Below are 24,821 nucleotides of genomic sequence, written 5' to 3' on the forward strand. Positions count from 1 at the left end.
TTAGGGGAACGCAATTAAACAAAACCTTAATTCCATCGAATGTTAGGGCAGGCAACGATTAAAATTCAATGAATCCTACGACAAACAAAGTACGGAATCCCCTAGAATCGACCTTAGGTTTTTTGCTATACGACACAGATCTCGCTTCAAATATGTAAGTTTGTTTAAAAGATTTTTCTTTTTTGTTTTTGTGTGTAAACTGTGAATTTATGTTTAAGATTTGTATGATCAGTTGTTGATTTGAAAATATTTCTCTAAAGGTTTGATTTTTATCGTAAATTCTCCACTCTGTGTCAATTATTTGCTGTTAAAAATCAAATCTTGATTTTCCTTTTATTGTAATTTGTTTGAAGGTTTGTTTTATGAAAATATTTCTCTAAAGGTTTGATTTTTGTTGTAAATTCCACTCTATGTCAATTATTTGTTGTTAAAAATCAAATCTTGATTTTCTCTGTCAATTATTTGCTGTTAAAAATCAAATCTTGATTTTCCCTTTATTGTAATGTGTTTGAAGGTTTGATTTATTAATAATTTTGTATGTAAACGCAGGTGCAAATTTGGTGGATATGGAGCTGCTTAGTGAGCCCGGTTTATCGAAAACTTTTGGTGATTATATTCAGTTCTTGAAGGTAATCTTCTTTTTTTTTTTCTAGTTATTAATATAATGATAGTTTAATGGTTAGAAATTACTGCTAATTTCAGACATCATTCAATCTTGAAACCGTTTAATATTGGATAGGAGATAGAAGAACTGTTGATCGAATTGTAATTTTAGTTTCATAAGTTGAATGAGTTCATATAGGCATGGCTCTCTAACTCCATTCGTTATATCTCTAACTTAGGCCCCGTTTGGTTGCCATGATTAATTAAATAGTTGGACTTAATTTGATGTTTGGTATCCCCAATAAATTGCCGGGTCGACCCGCCAAAATTATATAATCATGGCTTATCTTGCCTTCTAATGAGCTTTTTTTTGTTGGACGTTGCAAACTCCAATAAAATAATTGGGTTTCATTAGATTATTTAATCTTATCTTGGCTAATCTTATCTTGCCAACCTAACGGGGCCTTACATTCCATTTTATTAACGTTAACACCGAGTAGATTTGTCTGCCTTTTGTTCTAATTTACGGCTTCTGGTTTTGCCACCCTGATATTTACCAACAAGTCTCATGGTATAGTGAGATGAATGTTTCGATGTAGTTTTTTCTTTCGTTTTTATATTCATCTGGGGTAAGAAAACGAGAGCGTAAAAATAGACATTATGTTGACAAGATTGTAACATGAACTATGAGAATTGACATTATGCTGACTAGATTGTAACATGAACTATACGAATTGTTGAGCACATCTCTTGAATGCGGAAAAGCAGTACAAATATGGAATTGGTTCTTGTAACATTTTTTTTCACTACCGCTCGTTTGCACTTTTACTCGTTTCTATATTTCTTAAAATGTATAATATTAGTGCAAAATAGTTTATTCTAGAGAGCTATTCGTCTTTGTTGATCAGTTATCCCTGAAATACGACAGGCTATGTTTCAAGTCAGTTCGCACCAGAATATCTGCTCTACGGTCAGCTAGGCGTTTTGCGTGTAAGTTCTCTTGCAATTTAAACTTGTTAGAACTGTATTCATGGTACCAAAACTTGCGTAAGCAAACACCAGCTGATTACTCGCATTCTCTTTGGTTAATTGGCAAGAAGATAAATGTTCAGTATCAAAAAATACACTAACTAGATCCAGTGGTAAAAAAACAGTCTTGAAACATGCAGCTCTCAAAATTGTTCGATAGCAAGAAAAATACTAACTAGATCAAGTGGTTAAAGACCTGTCGTAAAACCTGCTACTCTCAAACTTGTACGGTAGCAAGAAAAATACTAACTAGATCAAGTGGTTAAAAACCAGTCGTAAAACCTGCCACTCTCAAACTTGTCCGGTAGCAAGAAAAATACTAACTAGGTCAAGTGGTTAAAAACACCAGTCGTAAAACCTGTAGCTCTCAAACTTTTTCAATAGCAAGAAAAATACTAGATGAAAGATTAGCTAAATGAAGATGTGTAATTAGGAAACCTCAAATACGGAATCAATTCTTATGACATTTTTCACTACCGCTCGTTTGCACTTTACTTGTTTCTATATTTCTTAAAATGGAAAAATGTGGCCCGGAAACATATTTATAGTTTATTTACTTATTCTGCATTTTTCTCTTACAGAGCTATTCGTCTTTGTTGATCGATTTCTCGGAAATATGACAGGTAAGTTTTCTGGCAATTATAACTTGTGATAATTGTATTTACGCACATTTTCGGTACCATAACTTGCTTAAGACCTTGGCAGATCATAAAACGCGATTCGCTAACTAGAAACACATCGATAATAGAACGTGCAACGCTCGAACTTTTTCGACAGTAAGAAAAAAAAACTAACTAGATTAATTGGTTTAGAAACCTGCAACTCAACATGTTCGATAGAAAAGAAGAAAAAAATCTACGGTAACTTGTTCGATCTTCATTTATTTTTTTTATTCTTGCCGGCGGCGGATGAAGAACCCGGCGACGCTTTCTTGTTCTTCCAATCCGGTGAGCCGATACGACTGTTCTTCGTAATTTGGCATTCCTTAATGTGAGCTAACTCTAGATATTTATCCATTTGAAGTAGAAACTCACAGTGGGGGCACCGGAAGGGTATCACATTTATATGTGCCTCGGATTGCACGATTCTGTTAGACTTGTCGAACATCTTTTCGTTATCTTTTGCCTTGTTCTTCGTCTTCTTCGTCATGCTTGTTGAGATCTCGTTTTTTCTTAAAGTTAACCTGCATCGTAAAAAAGTAACCGATAAATTATCGTTTCATTTTCTTTCTTTCTCGAAACATGAAAATTATTAGTCTGCACTAGCTCGGATGATCTGAACCGAATTCGAACGTCGTTTCCACTCGATTCGATTCGGTGAAATTCATAATACAATACAACACATCTCAATCAGGTGCGCACCTGATTGATTACATCGCACAATTATATGATTGAAGCACACCAAATTAAACCCTAATTCATCGCATTATGATACAAAACAAAATAATAATTAAAAAAAAAAGAAGCAAATATGTTCATGCAAATGAATCACCCACCACCCACTGTTTCATCGCATTATGATTAAAAAAAATCAAAGATCTCATTTATCACAATTCAATGAATCACACACGCATTATGATTAAAAAAAAAGAAGAATTAAAACCCTAATTATGTTCATGTAAATGAAAAGGAAACCCTAATTGTGGGAGAGTCTCACCTCGGGTGAATAGTCTCTTGAATATCTTGAAGCCTTTGCAAGTATGTGGAATTCTCTCTGCACTGTGTTGTATTCCGATGATTACTTGGTGAAACCCTAATATATAGTAGATTGTTTTTTGTTTGGGGGGGGGGGGGGGGGGGGGGGGGGGGGGGGGGGGGGTTTATTTACTTTCAAATTTAAATTAACTAACTAACTGGGATTGCTTCAACTTAGTTAATTTTTGGGAATTATTTTTAACAAATTTATCCAAAATGTATATGTTACATGCGAAATGAAAACAAACCCCGTTGTTTTTCCACATTTCCTATTTCGTACCTTTTTTTTATTATTAATTTTGACAGAAAATTATTTGTTCGAATAAAGACATACATTCTATATTTTGAACGGGTGGAAGTTGGAACGAATTTTTTTGTTTCCGACAATAAATTCTGTAAGTTTTGGTTTCCGGTTTTTCCGATTTTTATTTATTTATCATGATTGGTATTGTATGTGAGATTTTGATTTCATATCCAATTTTAATTTCCAAAAACAATCTGAGTTTCGAAAATTACACTTTATGTCAATACTATCATGCATGACCTCCAAAATATAGGTCACCTAAAATATAAAAAGGAATAATGATTATAATAAGGGTAAATCATAACCATCCCTGGGTATGGTCAAATTACGAAAATCCCCTCTTGTTTGGGTAATTACAACTATGCCTCAATTATAAATCTTCTTAAACATCTACCCTTGCGGTTTCAAATGTAGTGTAATCTTCTAGATTATGTGGAATATTATCACTTTTGTACCCGTTTTATCAACTACACATTTTGAAGCAAGATGATCATAATATGTGTTTTTTTGGCTTTTATATATATCAGATTGTGGTGCATCTGAAACTGTATTTTTACACAAAACGAGTACAAACTAGAGCAAATTTCGCGAAATATATATGATTTTGTTGAATTTGACACCATAAGAGTGGAAATGTAAGAAATAATCATGGTTGAGGGAGATAGATGTAATTATCCAAATAAGAAGGGTTTTTTGTAAATTGAATATACCTTAGAGGGGTGGTTGTAATTTACCCAATAATAATGATGATATTATAAGTATAACTCAAAAAAGTACTGATTTTTCTTAATTAGTTTTGAAAATTAAAATCGTATCATAAACTGACATCTCATTTTAATTCCTATAAAAGAAAATTGAAAAAAAAAAATCGTAAATCTGACTTTTTTAATATTTTCGAAAAAACAAAGATGATTCCAAAATCAGAAAATTTGGATCAAAATATAGGAAATTTCATTTCAAACTTTACCCTTGGGCAGACCATTATCGAGGTTTTGTAAATGCTATACCCGGTGAAACACACGTGGTAATTTTAAACAGGAGATTTATACATAATAATACACAAATTATATATGTGTACTTAGTGGGTAGTTATTCGTATAGATATATAGTTTAAAATCACCCGGGGTATTTAACCAAGAGTAACATCTTATAGGCCCATTATCAAGTATAAAAATGGAAGAAATAAAACATATTGACTACGAAAATACGTAGCACGAAAATGGCGATACAAAGAAGGAAATGGCGGTATGGGAAAACGGACACGAGGAAGCAGCATGTCCAAAAAACGAGATACGGGAATTTGAGGAAAACGTGTAAATATTAAAAGTATATGGACATATTTATAGATATGCTATTTAAGCATATATAAGTTTTAATTATATATAAATTCTTTTTTATAAATTTCCATACAAGCAGGGTGAGTCCACCCAAGGGCTAGTTTGGATTCAAGCTCCCCCTCACTTCCAATTTTTTTCACATTATATATATATATATATATATATATATATATATATATATATATATATATATATATATATATATATATATATATCCTATTTATTTTTTTATTTTAGTCAATTATATTATTTAGATTCACTTATTTTTAGTTCACTTAGTGAAAGTCCCCATGCTTGACTTGCTCTCATCTTCTATTCCTCAACTTCGTTATATTTCTTGAAAAATAAAATAAAAAACTTTGTTCTCTCTCACACTCACACTAATAGCGGTTAAATTACCACCCACCGACAATTGTTTAGCATTTGACAACTTCTCTCTCATCTTAATTTTCAGATTGGATATCAATTAGAAGTCGTATTTGTGTCAATTTGATGATCGACTTGATATTCATGTTTCTTAAATTTTCATAGCAATTTAGTTGTCGCGATTCGTTTTGGTGTTATCTTCTGAAAGTGAAAAAAAAAAAAAAATTCATATCACATTTTTATCTTAAGCCCCCCTTCACCAAATTTTCTATCAATTTGCAATTTAGCATTAAATCAAGTAAATAGTTATGAAATATTAAAAAGTAAAGTTTTCGTGCCACGTATATACGAATCAAGAAATTATAATAAAAATTGGTTATTAATTTAGTTTTCCATTTTAGCAATTTGACAAGCCGTACGCGCCAGGCCGTACGGAACTGGACCAGATGCTTGAAACCCCGAAATACAGTCTCCAAAAGGTTTGACCTTTTTCACCCGTTGACTTTTCCCCCCTAACATGTGATGATGAATTGTGGTGTTTGTGAGTTAATTGCTTTTTTTTTTTTTTAAATTGGAAATTTGGAATTCATGCTATTGCTAGGGTTTTCTCCCTAACTGAACTGCAAAGAGCAAGTTACCGAAAATATGTATCGATTGAATCGTACTGGAATAATTGAAAGCAAAAACATTTGGTAGAATCTCGTAACTCGGTGTCGAGTTGGTCGTTTTGATTCAAGAAACATCATAAATATACGTATATGGTAGAATCAAATACTTATTCTTGCAATGTTTTGTTGATGTGTTTTGTTGATGTTCATCTTGTTATGTATAGTTCGATTATTTTATGGGTAGTATTGTTCTGAGTTATATTACAAATCTTGATTAGTTGTGTGTAATGTGGCATTGTAGAATACTTGCATATAGACAATCTGCAGCAGTCAGCACGATTAACCCAGAGTATATCGAATAAATCTTTATATACATTGCATTTTAACTTGTCGAGTATGTATAATATACTAATGAAATTTGCCTATCAAAATAAAAATATACTAATGGAATATATTATATAATAATCATCTCATAATAGTATTTTTGGACTATAATAACAAAAATAAAAGAAAAAAAAAACCCATAGAAATAAACAGTAAAAAAATTTATAACTCCTGAATAATTTGTGAAAAGACGACTTCGGGCTCGACCCAAGAAATCACTGAGTCGCAATCGGCAAGATCAGATGGCAACAACGAGGTAGTAGTACTATCTTCCAATTCATATATGTATAGATACCTTCCATAGCGATCCGTATAATATATCGAATTGGACTTGATTTTTGTCGAAGATGAACAACAAAATCCACTACCATGGTGACTCACAAAAATCGCCCGTTGCCCGATATCATCTAGCTCCACACAAGTCATCTCATCCGTATCGATTTTAAAGACTTTAAAATCCAATCCATCATCGATATAATTGCACAAATATGTTTTTTTAACCAAAAGAAGCTCAACTTCTCCACTGCATGCAGATTGCGGCGACTCAATCAACCACATATACTCGTACGGTCTTGAAACTTGACATGACAATTCAGGGATACACCAACGCTCATCATCCTCATCATCGACCTCGTCATCCTCAACAGCATCGTCCTCGTCATCATCCTCATCATCATCATTCTCATCAGCACCGTCCTCATCAACATCGACCTCGTCCTTGTCATCATCGACCTCATCCTCATCCTCGTCACCGTCACCGTCACCGTCAACCTCACCATCCACCATCATTATTGGCCTAAACTCAAGAGTCTTGCCAACAAAATGAATAGTTACCATTACGTCATCAGGATCAATAATTCCGTAAATTGTGCCATTAAATGATCCTACTGCCCTTAGTAGGCGAAAATTTTCTCCATCTTCGTCTATTTCTTTTACGTGACAAAATTCTTCATCGCCAATCCGACAAAAGGATTGCTCCAAAGAATTAGCCGAATTGAATAAAATATGACAATCAGGATCGGTGGGTGGTTTAGACAAGATGCATTTGGTGTAGACGCATGATATTGGCAGATACGGGAGGTTAACTATCTCCATGGATGTTGGGTTCAAAAGGCAACATTCATTTGTCATTGGATTCGATAGAACTAGCCATCCGTAACTAGAAGACAATATACGCATGCCTTGCAATATAGGAAGATTTAAAACACGGACATCATTCTCGAAAAGGTTGTAGATTAATTGTTTCTCTTTAAAATCGCCGTGCAATATAAATAGCGTAGGAGCTTCGTTACCCATGTTTCCCCACTTCGTTATTACCAATTAAGCAACGATAAAAAAGACAAAAAATTGCAGGAATTGCAAAACCGAAAAACTATCTAGAAAGCCTCAAGAAATAACAAAGAAGAGGGAGAAATTAATAACTTTGTTTATCAATTCTCTCGTTGGCTGCAGGTCTATTATATATCTATTACAATACACTCCTAATCAATCTATAACAAGTAGTATCTAATTAGGTTAAGTGAGCGTATCTAGGAGTCGTCATAATTAATTAATATCAGATTACATAGTTAAGTATCCCTCGAATAGGATGAGAATTGGGAAAAAAAAGGAATAACTCCAATTATGCAAATATACAAATACTAGGAAAGATCCACCGAATATACTCCTAAACGACTAAACCATCTCCAACAAGGAATGTAACCCTAATTATATATATTGCAGCTAATTAATTAATAATTCTAATTCTAATTCTAATTCTAATAGGAATAGGAAAAAGAACTTAGAAACGTCTTATATATATATTATATATATTGCATTGAGTTGAACATCTGAATATCTCAAAAACCCCTCTGAGTTACATTCATCATCAAGGTACGTGATCTTCTCTTCATGCATGTTTATTCTCAATTTTTGATTTAACAAGATCAGATTCTTATTAATCACAATCACTACACCAAAAAAGGGATTTTGTAACAGCCAAAATTTTCAATTTCTAATGGCTAATGGCTGTTAGAATTTTTTTAACGGATTATATTCGTTAGTATCATAGCTAATGTGTTAGAATTAATTATATGTTATTTTTTTGAAGTTTCTAAATAGTTTAATATTTATGCTAACGGCCTTTGTCCATTAGAATAAAAAGTCAACTTTTTCTAAAATAAAATTATATTCTAATTAATAAAAGTAAAATAAATTAAAATAACTTTTTGTTTTGCTTGTTCGTTTTTCCGTAAAATCTCTTATTTCCTTTTCAATCTGCCTCTTCTAAAAAATAAAATTTCTCAAAAAAATATGTCGCCTATCTCGAATTGTCGCCGAAACCCCAGAAACTCCCCTCTCTCTCCCTCTCTCGAATCGCCGGCCTCGCTGAAACTCCCCTCTCTCTCGGATCGCCGCCGTAGCTGAAACTCCCCTCTCTCTCGAATTGCCGCCGTAGCTGTAACTCCATTCTCTCTCTCTCATCGCCGCCGTAGCTGAAACTCCCCTCTCTCTCTCGAATCGTCGCTGTAGCTGAAACTCCCCTCTCTCTCGAATCGCCGCCGTAGCTGAAACTCTCATCTCTCTCTCTCTCGAATCGCCGTCGTTACTAAAACTCCCCTCTCTCTCTCTCGAACCGCCGCCCTAGCTGAAACTCATCTCTCGCTCGAACTACTGCGGTAGCTGAAAAAATTGGTCAATCGACGGAAGAAGGCTTCTCTAATTCTCCTGATTCCATTCTTACTGTATGCCAATTCTTCGACCCCTTTTTTCAATTTTTAGTATAATTTTTGCTTTTACCAATTGCCTCTCTTTATTTATTTATTTATTTTAGATTGAAAGTATGTATTAATAATTTTCATGTCTGTTTTGTGCTTCTGCTATGCTGCCTTGGTTTTGAATTGATAATTTAGATTGCATGCACTAGCAAAAATTTCAAAGTGCAACCTTATGATTTTCGATAAGTTAATTATACATTACAAAATAGTTAAGTTAAGTATATATATATACTTGTATCATGCAGTGAATAAAGTTTTATATATATAATTGTATCATGCAGTTTTTAAATATGTGCAAAGCATGTAAAATTTGAAAATCTCTCTTCATATTCTTCAGGTAATAATCATTTTTTTTTAACATTCTCATTATATGAGAATGTAAAGAAATATAAGTATATGAGGTTGGTGCCTGTTTTAAGTTAATATCATTTAATTTGATATTTACCATTATATAAGGTCCCGTTTTGTTTCTCGTAACATGAGTTTTTAGCTATGCTGGACTTGGACTGTGTTTATGTGTGACGATAACTAGGATTTTTAAGATGTAAAGTGGTCATTGTACGTGTAAGGGATCATTTAAAGAATATCTAAAAATGTTACTGTAACTTTATTAGCCAATTAGGTTGTTTATTTTTCTTTTCTAAATTGTTTGTTGTTTTTTGTATCAGGTGGTTTACTTATGTCCTGCAGACTAGCTTTCTTTTACAATATACTCTTCTGCACAATTCACAATTCACAATTCCGACAATTTGTGGCAGTTTAAAGGTATATTCAAAATTACATGTTTCTATTTCTTCTAAAGTATTTTTACTATACACTAAATCCTGCTGCAACTTTTGATATCCTCTAGACAACTATAAACATTGGTCTTAGAGTGACAACTCCACGTGAAAAAGAAACTATAAAACATTGGTCTTAACATATGCTCAATGTAAACGAAAATACTTAAATGAGTGTTTTGTCAGTGTTCTATACTTAGACTATCCATTCGATAATCTCGTTTTGTTTTTGTACAAAGGTCATGTCTCGTCTAATTAATAAAGAGTGGATGAACGAAAGTGATAGAGGAGGTCATGTTTATACAAAGGGGGTTGAAGATTTTCTTGAATTTGCTGATAGAACCAATGTTACTGAGTTGGCCACAATACCTTGCCCATGTGTAAAATGTCGAAATAGGATGCGTCATACTCCTATAAATGTTAGAAAACATCTCGTCAGAAATGGCATAGACAAATCATATACGTTATGGGCTTTGCACGGTGAAAAACCATTTGTGAATTCCTTTATTGATCCAATTGCTGAAGATGCTCACCAAGAAAACATTAGAGAAGAACAAATATTGGTTAGAGAGCTTGAGATGCGCAATTTGGTGGACAATATTCATGGGTTGCATGGGGAATATGAAGAAACCGGTGGTGTTGGCCAGGAAAAAGTTTCAGAAGAACAACATTTTAGTAGTGAAAAATATAATGAATACAAAAGATTATCATCTGAGAAATTATACTCTTCATGTGAAGGATCAGAGACAACACTTTCTGCGATTGTGGAGTTGCATAATCTTAAAAAGCAATTTGGTTGGTCAGGAAATAGTGTAACAACACTTTTGATCATTCTGAAAAGATGGCTTCCAAAAGACAACACCTTGCCAGATACATACCCACGTATGAAGAGTATGATGAAAGATTTAGGGATGAATGCAAACTTTATTCATGCATGTGTCAATAATTGTGTCCTATTCTGGAAAACAAATGAAGATAAGGAGCATTGCCCTCAATGTGGCGAACCTAGATATACTGTGAGATCCAAAAGGGGGGGTAGAGTCCGTAAAGAACCTTTAAAAGTTTTAAGACATTTCCCATTAATTCCAAGACTAATTAGACTTTACACTATACCATGGATAGCGCATGAGATGACGTGGCATGATAGATCAACCTCTTCATGGGAATACATGCGGCATCCATCTGATTCTCCCCAGTGGGGAATGTTTAAGAGTAAATGGGCAGAATTTTCTAATGAGCGACGGAATATTTTTCTTGGAATTGCAACTGATGGATTCAATCCCCGTGGCATCCAATCCTCAAGCTACAGTTGTTGGCCTGTGATCACAGTGCCTTATAATCTCCCTCCTTCATTGTGCATGAAGCGAGAATTCCAAATGTTGTCGTTACTAATTCCAGGACCAAAAGCACCAGGTCAAGACATTGATGTTTTCCTTCAACCACTAGTAGAAGAGTTGAAGCTGTTGTGGGAAAAAGGAGTGTTAGCTTTTGACAGTTATGAAAAGGAATCTTTCACCTTAAAAGCGATGCTAATGTGGGGAATTCATGATTTTCCTGCTTATGGAAATCTATCTGGGTGCATAACACATGGTTACAAAGCGTGTCCTATTTGTGGAGACGATACTCCATCCATCCACTTAGATTATAGTCGGAAGATAGTGTATACAAATTATCGAATGTTCCTTAATATGGATCACCCGTTCAGAAGGGGTGGATTTTTGTCGCTTAAGTCACCTGAGTATAGATGTCCTCCACCACGTTTAAACGGAAATGCTCTTTTGGAAAAGTTAAGTCATATAAGGTATGTACCTGGCAAGATTCCAAAAGCTTCAGGAAGAAAAAGAAAGACGGTCATTTCAAACGAAAGAGGTGAAAGCGAAGGTAAAGAAGCATGGTATAAAAAATCTATCTTCTTTGACTTGGAATATTGGAGTTCTCATCAAGTTCGTCATGTTCTTGATGTGATGCACATTGAGAAGAATGTAGCTGAGCATTTAATATACACAATTTTAGATGATAAATTTAAATCTAAGGATACTGTAAATGCTCGTCTTGACATGAAAGATATTGGCATGCACAGTCGTCAATGGATGCAAGCAGACGATGAAACGGGAAATATGATAAAACCAAAAGCACCATTTCTCCTGGATAAAGATGAGAAACAACAGTTTTGCCAAATTTTGAAAGACTTAAAACTCCCTTCCAACTTTTCATCTAACTTGAGTAATATTGTGACCCTTAACCCTCCTGGTCTGCATTCATTAAAGTCACATGATTATCATGTTATTGTGGAATACTTGTTACCTACATTGCTTCAGCATGCCTTCCCTAAATATCGAGACTTGCGTAGAGCAATTCAACAAATAAGTTTATTCTTTAACCTGCTGTGCTCAAAAGTATTAATTCGAAAGGATATCCAAAGAGCCAAATACATGATTGCGGAGGCATTGTGTGTGCTGGAAAAGTACTTTCCACCATCTTTTTTTGATATTAGTATTCACCTCATGGTACATCTCGCCGATGAAGCATTAATCTGTGGACCTGTCGGACCTCGTTGGATGTACCCTTTTGAACGGTAAATTAAAACATTCCAATATTCTGATCTAATTATTATTATTATTATTATTATTATTATTAAATAAGTAATATAATTTATTTTATTAACTAATTAATATTATTATTATTATTTTAATATAAATAGGCAAATGAAAGAGTTCAAAGACATACCTAGTAATAAGAGGTACGTTGAAGGATCTATTGCGGAGTCTTATATTGTTGGAGAATCCGTTAGGTATTGCATGGAATACATGCCAAATTCACTCGATGGAAATCATAAACATAGTCGCGAAGCTTTTCTAGAAGAAAATGGAGAGTTTTCTGATGAAGGTCCTTTGCTTGAGGGTGTTAATATGAAGTTGGAACCTATACAATTTCAACAAATACGTCGGTGGATACTATTTCGGCTTAATGTTGATGGACTCAGTGAATATTACAGGTTTGTGTTCTTATAATATTTGTTTTGTTGAGTTCTTAGCGCTGTAAATACTTAATAATATCTCAACTTACATATGAATTGCAGCGAGTATAAAGATTTTTTGAGTTCTACTTGTTATGGTAAAGGAAAAGGAATAATTAAAACAGAAGTAGAACTTCAAACCTCTTTCATCCCCTGGTTATATGAAAAGGTATTTTGTTAGTAATAATATTAATATATTATCTTATTTAAACAATAATTATATTGTACTCAAATTTATTTAATAACACAGTTGTTATTGTCTGAGGAGACGGATACAAAGGCAATGTTGTGGCGCTTAGTTCAAGGGCCAAAGCATGAGGTTATAACATACAAAAAGTACCGTGTCAATGGTTTTATATTTTCACCCAAGTATCATGATGATGTCGTTGTGACGCAAGATAGTGGTGTCTGTATGAAGGCATGGACTACATTCAGGGCTAAAAAAGGCGATAAAAGGCTCAAGGATGCTTGGACTATGTGGTATGGGGTTATTAAGCAAATAATTGAGGTAGATTATACAATTTTCAAAGATGTAGTATTTTACTGCGACTGGGTGAGGATTGAGGATAAAACAAATGGCTGTAAGCATTGTCCAGACTCCAATCTAGTGATGGTGAATTTGGGTAAGTTGAAGAGTTGTACTAGTGAGTTAGATGAGCCTGTTATTCTTGCTTCTGAGGCAAGTCAGGTATTCTACTCAAAAGATCTTAGAAATCCAGGTTGGTCTGCTGTATTGTATTCACCGAAAAGATTGACAAGTCAAGTGGATGAGCTAGAGACACCAACGAGCTTTCAATCTACTCTTGAAAACCAGCCTCATTTGGAAGAATTGTTGAAACAACATGGTTCTACATAAATTCAATTTTAGAATTAGTTACTTTATTGTGAGGATTAAAGTATTCTTATTTTTGGGTTCAGAATATTTTATTTTATTATTAGTTTTACTTTTTATGCATTGTAGATCTATTGATAAGAATATTCTTACAATATAAGAACTTGTCTTTGACGTTATAATTCTCTGTGATAAAGTTCATCCACACTCATCTGTGTTGTTTTGTGTCTTTATCTAACATTATATTTTTCAGAATCATGTCATCTAGTGCAGGTAATCCTGAATATAATACTTATAATCCACCTCATTCAGTTCCTCCGCAAAGTAAAAAAAAGATTACAATCGAATATGATGGGGGAGTAGTAGGTGATCACTCGAAGAAATGGAGTTCCCGTACAGGTGATTTTGTGAGAGCTCACATTCCAATTAGTTACAAAGATTTCAGAGAAGTTCCACGAAATTTCAAAGATGATGTTTGGAATGCTTTGATGGTAAATTTTAAATTTCCATCTGCTTTACTTATTTTTTTGGAAATTAACAATGCACGACAGATAAAGTGTATGTGTCTTTTTTTTTTAATCTGATTTGTCTCAATTATCAATATGTTTTACGCGTGATTGATAGCTTATATAAGTAAGATGTGATCTTCGATGAGATTTTTTGTCTGAATTTTCAATATGATTTGTGCGTGATTGATATCTTATATAAGTATGATCTGATCTTCGATGAGCTGAAATAATAATGTAGATATGTAAACTTTGTCATCAAACTAATAGAAGCATTACCAGTGAATATAATTATGGCATTAAAATAATTTGTCTTTTCAGTGATTTTCGATATTTTGACCAGTGTGTTTGTAAAATGCAGTCGTGTTATACAAAATGTAAGCTGTATGGGCCATTTTTTTCCTCTAAAAATTTCACATGGTCAGATTATCTTTTCGTTGAAAGTATGGTGTTGTTGACTTGTGTGATTATCTGGATTGTGTACTTTTTGTATATTTCTATTTGTTGTTTCCTCATATATTATTAATCAAACCTAATTATTGCAGGGTGAATTTGAACCAGATGTTCCACCACATGTTGCTCGACCGTTAGCTGAGAAAACGTGGTCCCAAAAATTTAGGACACACAAAAATTCGATGAGGGCACTTTTGAAGAAAGGTGGTCCTACTCAAACTGAGCCAACAGGTATTGACCCAATTATTTGGAGGAAGTTTGTAGAAAATGAGATGGATCCAAAAAAGATAGAGACAAATAAACAAAACAAGCAAAACAGAGATAACTTGGAGTTTTCTCATTGTCTTGGCCGTCGCAGCTATGCACAAAAGGAATACTTAATGGTTTGTATTATTTCAAATATCCTTCAGTACAAATTTCCAGCTACTTGTTTTTTCAGCTAACTTACTAATTTTATTGTTCAGTTACAAGAAAATCCTTCAGCACAAATTTCTCGTGCTGATAAATGGTTGGCTGCACATGAGCATGTTGATGGAACAGTTCTTGAGCGTGCTAAGAGTAAATATGTAAGTGAAGTATTCCATAGATTGTAACATCTTATGTTATCTTCATTTAGTTTTCACCGATTTCACATTTGAATTTGATAGGACCAAGTGAAGGCTGCAACTAATAAAAGAAAAAGTCGAAGCTTGGGTGGAGAGGGATGTACAGAGGCATATGAAGACATTGATAATGATGAGATAGCGGAAGTATTTGGAAAAGAGAAAAAGGGAGGAGTTCGTGCAATAGGTTCCTACATATCTAAAAAACAACTTACTCATCTTTCGGTAGCAAAGTCAAAGATTGAACAGAAAGATAGAGCGCTTAAAGATGCAACTGAAGGGAAACATGAGGTACTCTCAAGAATCGATGGTCTTGAAAGGTTGCTTCTTTCCGTTTTTTCAAAATTGGAAAAAATGGAAAAAACAAGTCGAACACCTACATCTTCAAGTGAGCTTGGATCAAATTCTAATATAGGCACCCTTGGAGTAACACAAGTGCCTCCAACAAATACTCGTGCTGAAAATCCTAGAGTATATTTATGTGATAAGTTTGGTAAAAAAATAGCAATGGGGCATGTGGTGACAGATGGTACATCTAAGACGTGTCACTTCAAAACTGTTGGAAGTGATGAAAAGAAAATATATATAGAAGAAGTGATTGATCCCAATGCTCGATTGTGGGATCCTCCTCAAGGAGGTTATGATACTTTGGCTGGCTTTGTTCAAGGGGGTTATGTGATTTGGCTCGAGAATTGGTTAGCATATGTTTGAGTTCATGTGTTTGAGAATTGATACTTTAGTTAATATGAATCAGTCCTACAAATATTATTGTAATTGGTAAATATGGATTTTTTTTTATATTTCGGTTAATATTGATGAATGTTGGAAAATGGTAGAGAATTTATTCTTATGGATGTTGATGTATGGATTTTATAATCTTTTATATTTTATTTCAATTATACAAAAATATTAAATTTATGCACAATATAATTATTTTAATTGATTACAGTAGTATTTCTAATGGATATATATGTTAGCAAACTATATTGTTCGATCTAACGGTTTGTTTTATGGGTCTAACGGGCATATCCGTTACTATTTTAGATAGAGTGTTACAAAACTATTCGTTACGAAAGTATTGCTAACGGATATATCCGTTAGCAAATATTATTATACTAACGGTATGCTTTATTTTTCTAACGGATATATCCGTTAGAAATGAAAGGCTCATAATTTCTCACGCACTATTTCTAATGCTTTTTCGCTGTTGTAAAAAATATTTCTAACGGATATATGTGTTAGAAAATCCATTTTATGGTGTAGTGAATTTTTGAATATTTATTCTAGGTTATAAAGTAATGGATTGGAATAATCTTCCTCAAGACCTCGTGGATTTGATACTATCGAAGGTGTTTGCTAAAGACAAACATAATTTCAGTCTAGTGTGTCGATCCTGGAACACAGTTGTCGCAGCTTCACCGTTTCGTCATTCGCCGTGTTTAATGTTCAATCAAAGGAAGAAAAAGCATGTATGGAAATTATCTCAGAACAACAATTTCTTCTACATGGAATTTCCCCAACTCCAAGGCGGAAATATTCGCTTCGCTAATCATGGGTGGTTGTTGATATCTCGAGGTGATGACGAAACTCTTTTTTTCTACGATCCTTTCAACCACCATATGATTGAAGTGCCCTCACCTAGCGATTCGAATTGTGCCGGCTACACTACCATCTGCTTCTCTCACCCACCGACTTCTCCAGATTGTTTTATAGTTGGAATCGCCACCCAAATAGACGTGGGTTATGATACAGTGGATATAGGGGTTCTTAAACACGGAGAAAACAAGTGGGAAAATTGTACTTACCAATCTCAAAAATTTCAGTCGTCCATTGGTCCTCCGATTTTGCATGGTGGCTTATTGTACTTCTTGGATATTGATGGAGATGTGGCAACGTTTGATATAAGGGAACATGGCTCGCTATCTTCGTGGAAAGTCTTCCCCGATTGTCTCCCCAAGTGTCCCCCTAAGTGTCTTGAGAAACATTGGAATCGTAAATGTATTAAAGAGCATTATTTCATTAAACCTAAAGGCGAGGAAACTATTTTTGGTGTATTTGCCATGCACGGGGAAAGAGAGGTCAAAATATTTAAGTTATCAGACACGTTTTCATGGGAACCGGTTAAAGATATAGGGGACAGAGTATTTTACGTGAGCAACACTTCGTCTTTCGGGTATACAACTGATGCGAAAAGCAAAAGCATGAAGAACAAGATTTTCTTCTCGAAATTCCATGGTGATAATGTTGTTTACTGCTCTTTAGATACACAGAAGTATCATTCTTTTGGAGGGGATTATTCAAGCAACAATCCGCACGGTCTTAAAAGATTGGACTTTGCAACTTGGATTATGCCGGGATCGACTGATTCACAAATTCGAAAAGAATCATTGGAATGGTATCCAAAATTAAGTTGATCTTAATGATAGTTTATTTTCTTTATGTCTTTTATGTTATGTTTTCAATCCCTATTATAATGTCGATGTGTTAATTCATACTTTCGAATTTTAATAATATCTAATTGATTCTAACAATAAATTGCCATAGCTAATTCATTTATTTGAGGATCCTTTGTTTGATGAAAGCAAGTTTTAATTAGTGCTTCGGGCTATCTCTTTTGTTTGATTGCACAAGTAAAATTACTTTTAAATTAACTAACTGGGATTGCTTCAACTTAGTTAATTTTTGGGAATTATTTTTAATAAAATTCTCCAAAATGTATGCGTTACATGCGAAATAAAAACAAAGCCCGTTGTTTTTCCACATTTCGTATTTTGTACCTTTTTTTTATTATTAACTAGTAATTTCACCCGTGCGATGCACGGGATTAGAATAAAATTAATGCAAAATAATATTTCGTTTATATCATAAATTTAAGGTGTCAAAATTAGAATAGTTTATATTATTAATTGAAGAAAGACCATAAAAAAATGGAAATAAAGAACTTTTCTAGTCAAAATTTCATGATACATCATAATAAGCAAAAAAAATATTGCATAATTATATTGTCGATTATATTCCCAGCATGCAACGAACAATTCAATGCTCTAATAAAATTAACACAGTAACAATCACTTGGTTGTACACTTGTAGTCCCTATCACTACCAATATAATTTTTAGGGGTTGAATTTTTGTAGAACCTACACCTAGTGAATTACACCATGTAGTTTTCAACCGTAGATCTACATATAATAACACACACGTCCATATGTATGTGCGCTTAGTGGATAGTTATTTATGTAGATGTACGGTTTAAAACTATATGGTGTATTTAACCGGGTGTAGAATCTCATAAACCTAGTCAACATTCAAAATAATTAATAACAAAATGTTGTACAGTTTCAAATGCTACTGGATTGGAGTATGGGAGTTGACTTAAGTTAGCTTTATAGACTTAACATATGACCATTTAAATGAAATGCTTAACTGTAAACACAAAACTAACTTTAGATTTGTGATGCACGAAATTTTTGTATTTTTAGAGATTATTTAAAAAGAAACACATAAAAATAAAAATATATGGAAAAAAAATATTTAATATAATTAATGAAAAATGTACACGATTCGAGATTTTCAAAGTTTCTTTAAATATTTTGTATATGACTTAGTGCAATGATATTATTATTATGTCAACCAGGCCAGAAAACTTAAGAATACAAAAAAAAGATGAATTAAAAATATTCTTATTCATAAAACTGAAATGTAATTTTTGTAAACATATTAGATGTCCAGAATAAAAGATACATAAATATATTGAAAACATATTACCATTTGACTGAGATGCTTGGTTATACGCCACAACTTTGGAGTAATACATTGAGTGTATAACCCTAACACTTGCTAGTTGTGGGAACCTTACAAACTGCTGTCAGCTAGCTAGCATTCTTTAATCTTCATCAATCTTTTATAAAAAAACACAAACGCATGAAAAAAATATTTAGTATAGGTAGACATTAATGATGCAAATGACGAAATTAAACTAATTTTTACGTTTAGTTGTTAAGAAATTACAAATGAAACGATACACATCTTTTCTTTGAAGGAAACTCTCAATACATAAATAAAAGAATTTTCAGAAGAACATTGTTCATAAAGGATACAAATATTGGTTAAATTTCATGCGAATAAACATAACTAACTGGAAAAGTTTTGATTCCCTAAAATCTCTATCCCCCAAATTTTGATTTGCAAGCACTTAAATAGTTTAATCCACCAACAAATAATAATAGTGAAACAAATAAATCCTTAATGGAAAAAATACCGACAATTTCACATTAAAATTTAAATTCCAAGAGGGTATAAAATTAGATTTGGAGAGAGTTTAACAAACAATAAACTAAGAAAACAATACGTACCTTGTGGTCGATATTTTTCTTTACGTATGTAGGGATGTTATTGTACAGGTTTTTGTCTTTCAAAATGCTCTACTAAGAAGAAGAAAGAATGAAGAACATGATAATAGAATAAGAACAAAAAATAAACATTGAATAGAAGTGCAAAGGAGTGGTAATCGACAATAAAATGACATATTTTATATTTCAATAAACGGACATTTAGTAGTCGGACAGTTGGATAAAATGGAAAATAAATAAAAAAATTTATAGAATTACAGGTTTTGCCTTTAAAGTTTGATAAATTATTATCTACCATTGAAGTGGTTCTAGCTATCTATAAACTAAGGGCAAAGCTTAAGGGGGGAAATTAGAATATTATGTAGAATTTGGATTGTTGCCAGAAATCGCCCGTTGAACAAATAATTGCTAAACGAACTGCAGACAATAATCAAAGTTGGAAGCATAATATTGCAACAGATAAAACAATATGAAGAACCAATAGTAGCTTCCTCGGCCTACCTAATTTTCACTGATTAAGCATAACAATATAAATTAAAAGGATTTCATTTAACACTACAAGAAATTTTAAAATTGGCAACAATATGTTTTGTTGCCAAAAGACTTTAATTTCGTTGCCATTTCCTCTTGCAACAAAATTTTTTTGTTGCCACCTTCGTTGCCGTTTCCTTGTCACCAAAAGTTCCGGGCAACGAAATGTTACAAATCGTTGCCAATAATGCATTATAGACAACATTGTTATGTCGTTGCTACATATTGATCGTTGCCAATGCATTAAGTAATAACAACAAGTCTATTTTCTTGCCATACATTTATCGTTGCAAATTCTTTGTTACTACCAACGAATTTATTTTGTTGCCACAAATCTATCGTTGCCAATACATTTATTAATAACAACGAATTTATGTCGTTGCAACCCATAAATCGTTGCCAATAAAATTGTATTTTGTTGCAACATATTTATTGTTGCCAATACATGACTTATTTTCGACCGCACCCGCCAGCCCCACCTTTGGACTACCGACCCGCATCTGCCGACCCGACCTTTGGACCGCCAACCTGCATTTGCGGACCCGACCTTTAGACCGCCGAACCGCTTCAGAGTCGGAATTGTTGGGTTAAACTCATGATTAACCCAATAGGCTAACTCGCTTGATAAATATCAAATATATGGAGACATGACAATGGTAAGAGTCGAACTCTGGTTGATTTGAAGTTAGAGATCCTTCAAACCGCTGGGGCAACACTACATTTGTGTAAACTGATTGAAAATAAATTTATAAAAACTAAACACATAAGATCAAATGATTAAAATAACCACATAAATAAATAATATGTCATAACAAATAATTTACTATATGTACTTTATGTTCAAAAAACAATTCACAATAAAATTTAATTATAAATATAACATCTACCATTGATTATATATAGTAATTTTTTAAAATCATATCAACAATTAACTTAACAAAAAAATTATGAGTTATTGTAGTTAATATAAACAAATGAGATTTTTCTTATCATATTATTATATAATATATATATATATATATATATATATATATATATATATATATATATATATATATATATATATATATATATATATATATAAAATCAAGAAAAATAGTTGGTTTTTAAATTTACAACGATTATATTTTGTTGTCAAATCATTTGGAACATTTACAACAAAATATTTCGTTGTCTTTCGTCACTTATTCACAACAAAAATAAATTTGTTGCCATTGTAAATGTATTAATTACTACAATTTTATATCGTAGCAAAAAGAAATACTCTTTTGCAACAATAAAGTTGTTGTCTTACATTGAATTCGTTGTAAAATATATACGATACTATTCACGACAATATGTTTCGTTGCCTATGAGATTCAAAGGCAACAAAAATATCTTGTTACAAAAACGTTATTCTTTAGCCACAAATACTATATTTCGTTGCTAAAATATAACTATTGGCAACGGAATTCATTTCGTCGATAAAGAAATCGTTGCCTATTTTGCATTTTCTTGTAGTGTAAAATTATCACATAATTCATCAACGAATCCAATACAACGAATTTAAGTAACAGTGTCCGTCGTAAAAAAGTAGAAGAAATTGAAGATTTTATCTCTGAACTTACTTTCAATATGACAAAAAGTGAGTAGGTTCATCGGTCTCCTTGATTACACCTTGGAAGATTTATCCTTATTTCCCATAATTCCTGCATTCAATCAAACCTATAAAATTATATGATAAATTCCCTCAAAATCATAGGAAGTAAATGGCCGAAAAAAATAAAATAAAATAAAATATATGAAAATGTATATATGGAAAATGTACAACTCTAAAGACATTGACGTGCGTAAGATAACAATTATATATATATATATATATATATATATATATATATATGGAAAGAAAAAAAAATCTGCAATTACACGAATTCAAATTATTGAATTACAAATTTCCTGAATCCAAATTACTCCGACTAATGGTGATGATATTTACGGCTGTAGAACAATCCCCTGCCCCTAGGGTTTTTGGAATGGAGAAAAAAAAATAAAAAAATTGAACACATTAAATGATACATAGAACTTCAGATATATAACATTAACAAACTCATCATATCCCGTTTCTTTTGCGATTAATCAACAAATCACACAAATCGGATAATGTGAACAAACTCATCATATCCCGTTTCTTTTGCGATTAATCAACAAATCACACAAATCGGATAATGTGATTACAAAAAATACCAAATCACGAATGGATCTTATCGGATCAAATTAAATACGGAAAATTTGAGATTGAAGACATTTCCAAAAAAAAAAAAAGGAGGATGAGGTAGAATACGTAATGATAAAAGGAGGGGATTGATTTAAAAATTTGATCTTGATTCTTAATTTACTAAATAAAATAAAATAAAATAATAAAAGTAATTACGAAAGTAATTGATTTATTAATAAAATTCCTTTTATTAATAAGATTAATAAAATGAAAATAATAAAATAATAAAAGATACGTAGATTTGGTGTGGGAGAAAAATCTAGATAATTCCTTGAAAAAAACGTAATTAGTTTAGAATTAAAATATCATTAAAATTAGTTTAAATGAAAATTGAAATAAAAAAATAATAAAATAAATAAATGGTATAAAAGAATTCATCACACAATAATATATCATTAAAAGAGACGTAATTAGTTTAAATGAAAATTGAAATAATAAAATAATAAAAGTAAGAAATAAATAATAAAAGTAAAAAATAATTAAATGACAAATGTAGCCAGAAAATCAGGATAATTCCTTGAAAAACGTAATTAGTTTAGAATTAAAATATCATTAAAATTAGTTTAAATGAAAATTGAAATAAAAAATAATAAAATAAATAAATGGTATAAAAGAATTCATCACACAATAATATATCATTAAAAGAGACGTAATTAGTTTAAATGAAAATTGAAATAATAAAATAATAAAAGTAAGAAATAAATAATAAAAGTAAAAAATAATTAAATGACAAATGTAGCCAGAAAATCAGGATAATTCCTTGAAAAACGTAATTAGTTTAGAATTAAAATATCATTAAAATTAGTTTAAATGAAAATTGAAATAAAAAAAAATTAAATAAATAAATGGTATAAAAGAATTCATCACACAATAATATATCATTAAAAGATACGTAATTAGTTTAAATGAAAATTGAAATAATAAAATAATAAAAGTAAGAAATAAATAATAAAAGTAAAAAATAATTAAATGACAAATGTAGCCAGAAAATCAGGATAATTCCTTGAAAAACGTAATTAGTTTAGAATTAAAATATCATTAAAATTAGTTTAAATGAAAATTGAAATAAAAAAAAATTAAATAAATAAATGGTATAAAAGAATTCATCACACAATAATATATCATTAAAAGATACGTAATTAGTTTAAATGAAAATTGAAATAATAAATAATAAAAGTAAAAAATAATTAAATGACAAATGTAGCCATAAAATGGGCGGGAAAAAAAACCCTAGGGTTTCACCAGAACAACCTTCCTTTTATTAATAAGATTTTGTCAGAAAATTATTTGTTCGAATAAAGACATACATTCTATATTTTGAACGGGTGGAAGTTGGAACGGAATTTTATGTTTCCGACAATAAATTCTGTAAATTTTGGTTTCCGGTTTTTCCGATTTTTATTTTTTTATCATGATTGGTATTGAATGTGAGATTTTGATTTCATATCCAATTTTAATTTCCGAAAACAATCTGAGTTTCGAAAATTACACTTCGTCAATACTATCATGCATAACCTCCAAAATATAGGTCACCTAAAATATAAAAAGGAATAATGATTATAATAAGGGTAAATTACAACCATCCCTGAGGTATGATCAAATTACGAAAATCCCCCTCTTGTTTAGATAATTACAATTACCCCTCAACTATAAATCTTCTTAAACGTCAACCCTTGCGGTTTCAAATTTAGTGGAATCTTCTAGATTATATGGAATATTATCACTTTTGTACCCGTTTTATCCTGTTCGATCTCCACATTTTGAAGCAAGATGATCATAATATGTGCTTTTTTTTTGGCTTGTATATACCCGATTGTGGTGCATCTGAAACTGTATATTTACACAAAAGAGTACAAACTAGAGCAAATTCCGCGAAATCTAGATGATTATGTTGAATTTGACACCATAATTGTGGAAGTGTAAGAAATAATCATAGTTGAGGGGGATAGATGTAATTATCCAAATAAGTGGGGTTTTTTGTAAATTGACCATACCTTAGAGGGGTGGTTGTAATTTACCCTAATAATAATGATGATATTATAAGTATAACTCAAAAAAGTACTGAGTTTTCTTAATTATTTTTGAAAATTAAAATCGTATCATAAACTGACATCTCATTTTAATTCCTATAAAAGAAAATTGAAAAAAAAATCGTAAATCTGATTTTTTTAATCTTTTCAAAAAAACAAAGATAGTTCAAAATTGGAAAATTTCGATCAAAATATAGGAAATTTCATTTCAAACATTACCCTTGGGCAGACCATTATCGAGGTTTTGTAGATGCTACACTCGGTGAAACACACGTGATAATCTTAAACAACAGATTTATACATAATAATACACAAATTGTGTATGTGTACTAGTGGGTGGTTATTTGTATAGATATACAGTTTAAAATCACCCGGCGTATTTAACCA

The 24,821-nt window shown here is 31.9% G+C and overlaps 2 protein-coding genes and 2 long non-coding RNA genes across 10 annotated transcripts; 3 read left to right on the plus strand and 1 right to left on the minus strand.

Moving 5' to 3' along the window:
• LOC105950791 (uncharacterized) lies at window positions 1-2,853 on the plus strand. Of its 4 annotated transcripts, none has more exons than XR_016030408.1 (6): window positions 1-154; window positions 550-629; window positions 1,532-1,593; window positions 2,214-2,255; window positions 2,338-2,579; window positions 2,656-2,853. It is a non-coding gene; the product is annotated as an uncharacterized LOC105950791 (long non-coding RNA). The 4 variants fall into 4 exon arrangements; XR_016030410.1 differs by having other exon boundaries at window positions 2,547-2,579; XR_016030409.1 differs by having other exon boundaries at window positions 2,547-2,579; window positions 2,659-2,853.
• A 5,423-nt stretch (window positions 2,854-8,276) lies between these two features.
• Window positions 8,277-16,119, plus strand: LOC105974571 (uncharacterized). Of its 4 annotated transcripts, none has more exons than XR_016030411.1 (9): window positions 8,277-9,048; window positions 9,750-9,846; window positions 10,100-12,435; window positions 12,562-12,855; window positions 12,940-13,045; window positions 13,127-14,199; window positions 14,760-15,050; window positions 15,132-15,233; window positions 15,315-16,119. XR_016030411.1 is itself a non-coding variant. In XM_088815779.1 (8 exons), the coding sequence occupies exons 3-8, from the start codon at window positions 10,103-10,105 to the stop codon at window positions 15,978-15,980; spliced, it is 3,924 nt and encodes a 1,307-aa protein (XP_088671905.1). In that variant the 5' UTR covers window positions 8,277-9,048; window positions 9,750-9,846; window positions 10,100-10,102; the 3' UTR covers window positions 15,981-16,119. The 4 variants fall into 4 exon arrangements, 2 of the variants coding, with proteins under 2 accessions (XP_088671905.1, XP_088671906.1); XR_016030412.1 differs by having other exon boundaries at window positions 12,652-12,855; XM_088815779.1 differs by lacking the exon at window positions 12,940-13,045 and having other exon boundaries at window positions 13,962-14,199.
• A 448-nt stretch (window positions 16,120-16,567) lies between these two features.
• On the plus strand, window positions 16,568-17,683 carry LOC148771969 (F-box/kelch-repeat protein At1g57790-like). The gene has a single exon (XM_088815295.1). It carries the CDS (start codon window positions 16,568-16,570, stop codon window positions 17,681-17,683), a length of 1,116 nt encoding a protein of 371 aa, XP_088671421.1.
• Window positions 17,684-19,004: 1,321 nt separating this feature from the next.
• LOC148771970 (uncharacterized) lies at window positions 19,005-21,909 on the minus strand. Its single transcript, XR_016030557.1, has 3 exons — window positions 21,758-21,909; window positions 19,623-19,691; window positions 19,005-19,168 (listed from the first exon to the last, which is right to left on the minus strand). It is a non-coding gene; the product is annotated as an uncharacterized LOC148771970 (long non-coding RNA).
• Window positions 21,910-24,821: the final 2,912 nt, after the last annotated feature.

Source organism: Erythranthe guttata, chromosome 3, assembly GCF_056151865.1.
Source record: "Erythranthe guttata isolate IM_541 chromosome 3, IM_541, whole genome shotgun sequence".
NCBI classification, from domain to species: domain Eukaryota; kingdom Viridiplantae; phylum Streptophyta; class Magnoliopsida; order Lamiales; family Phrymaceae; genus Erythranthe; species Erythranthe guttata.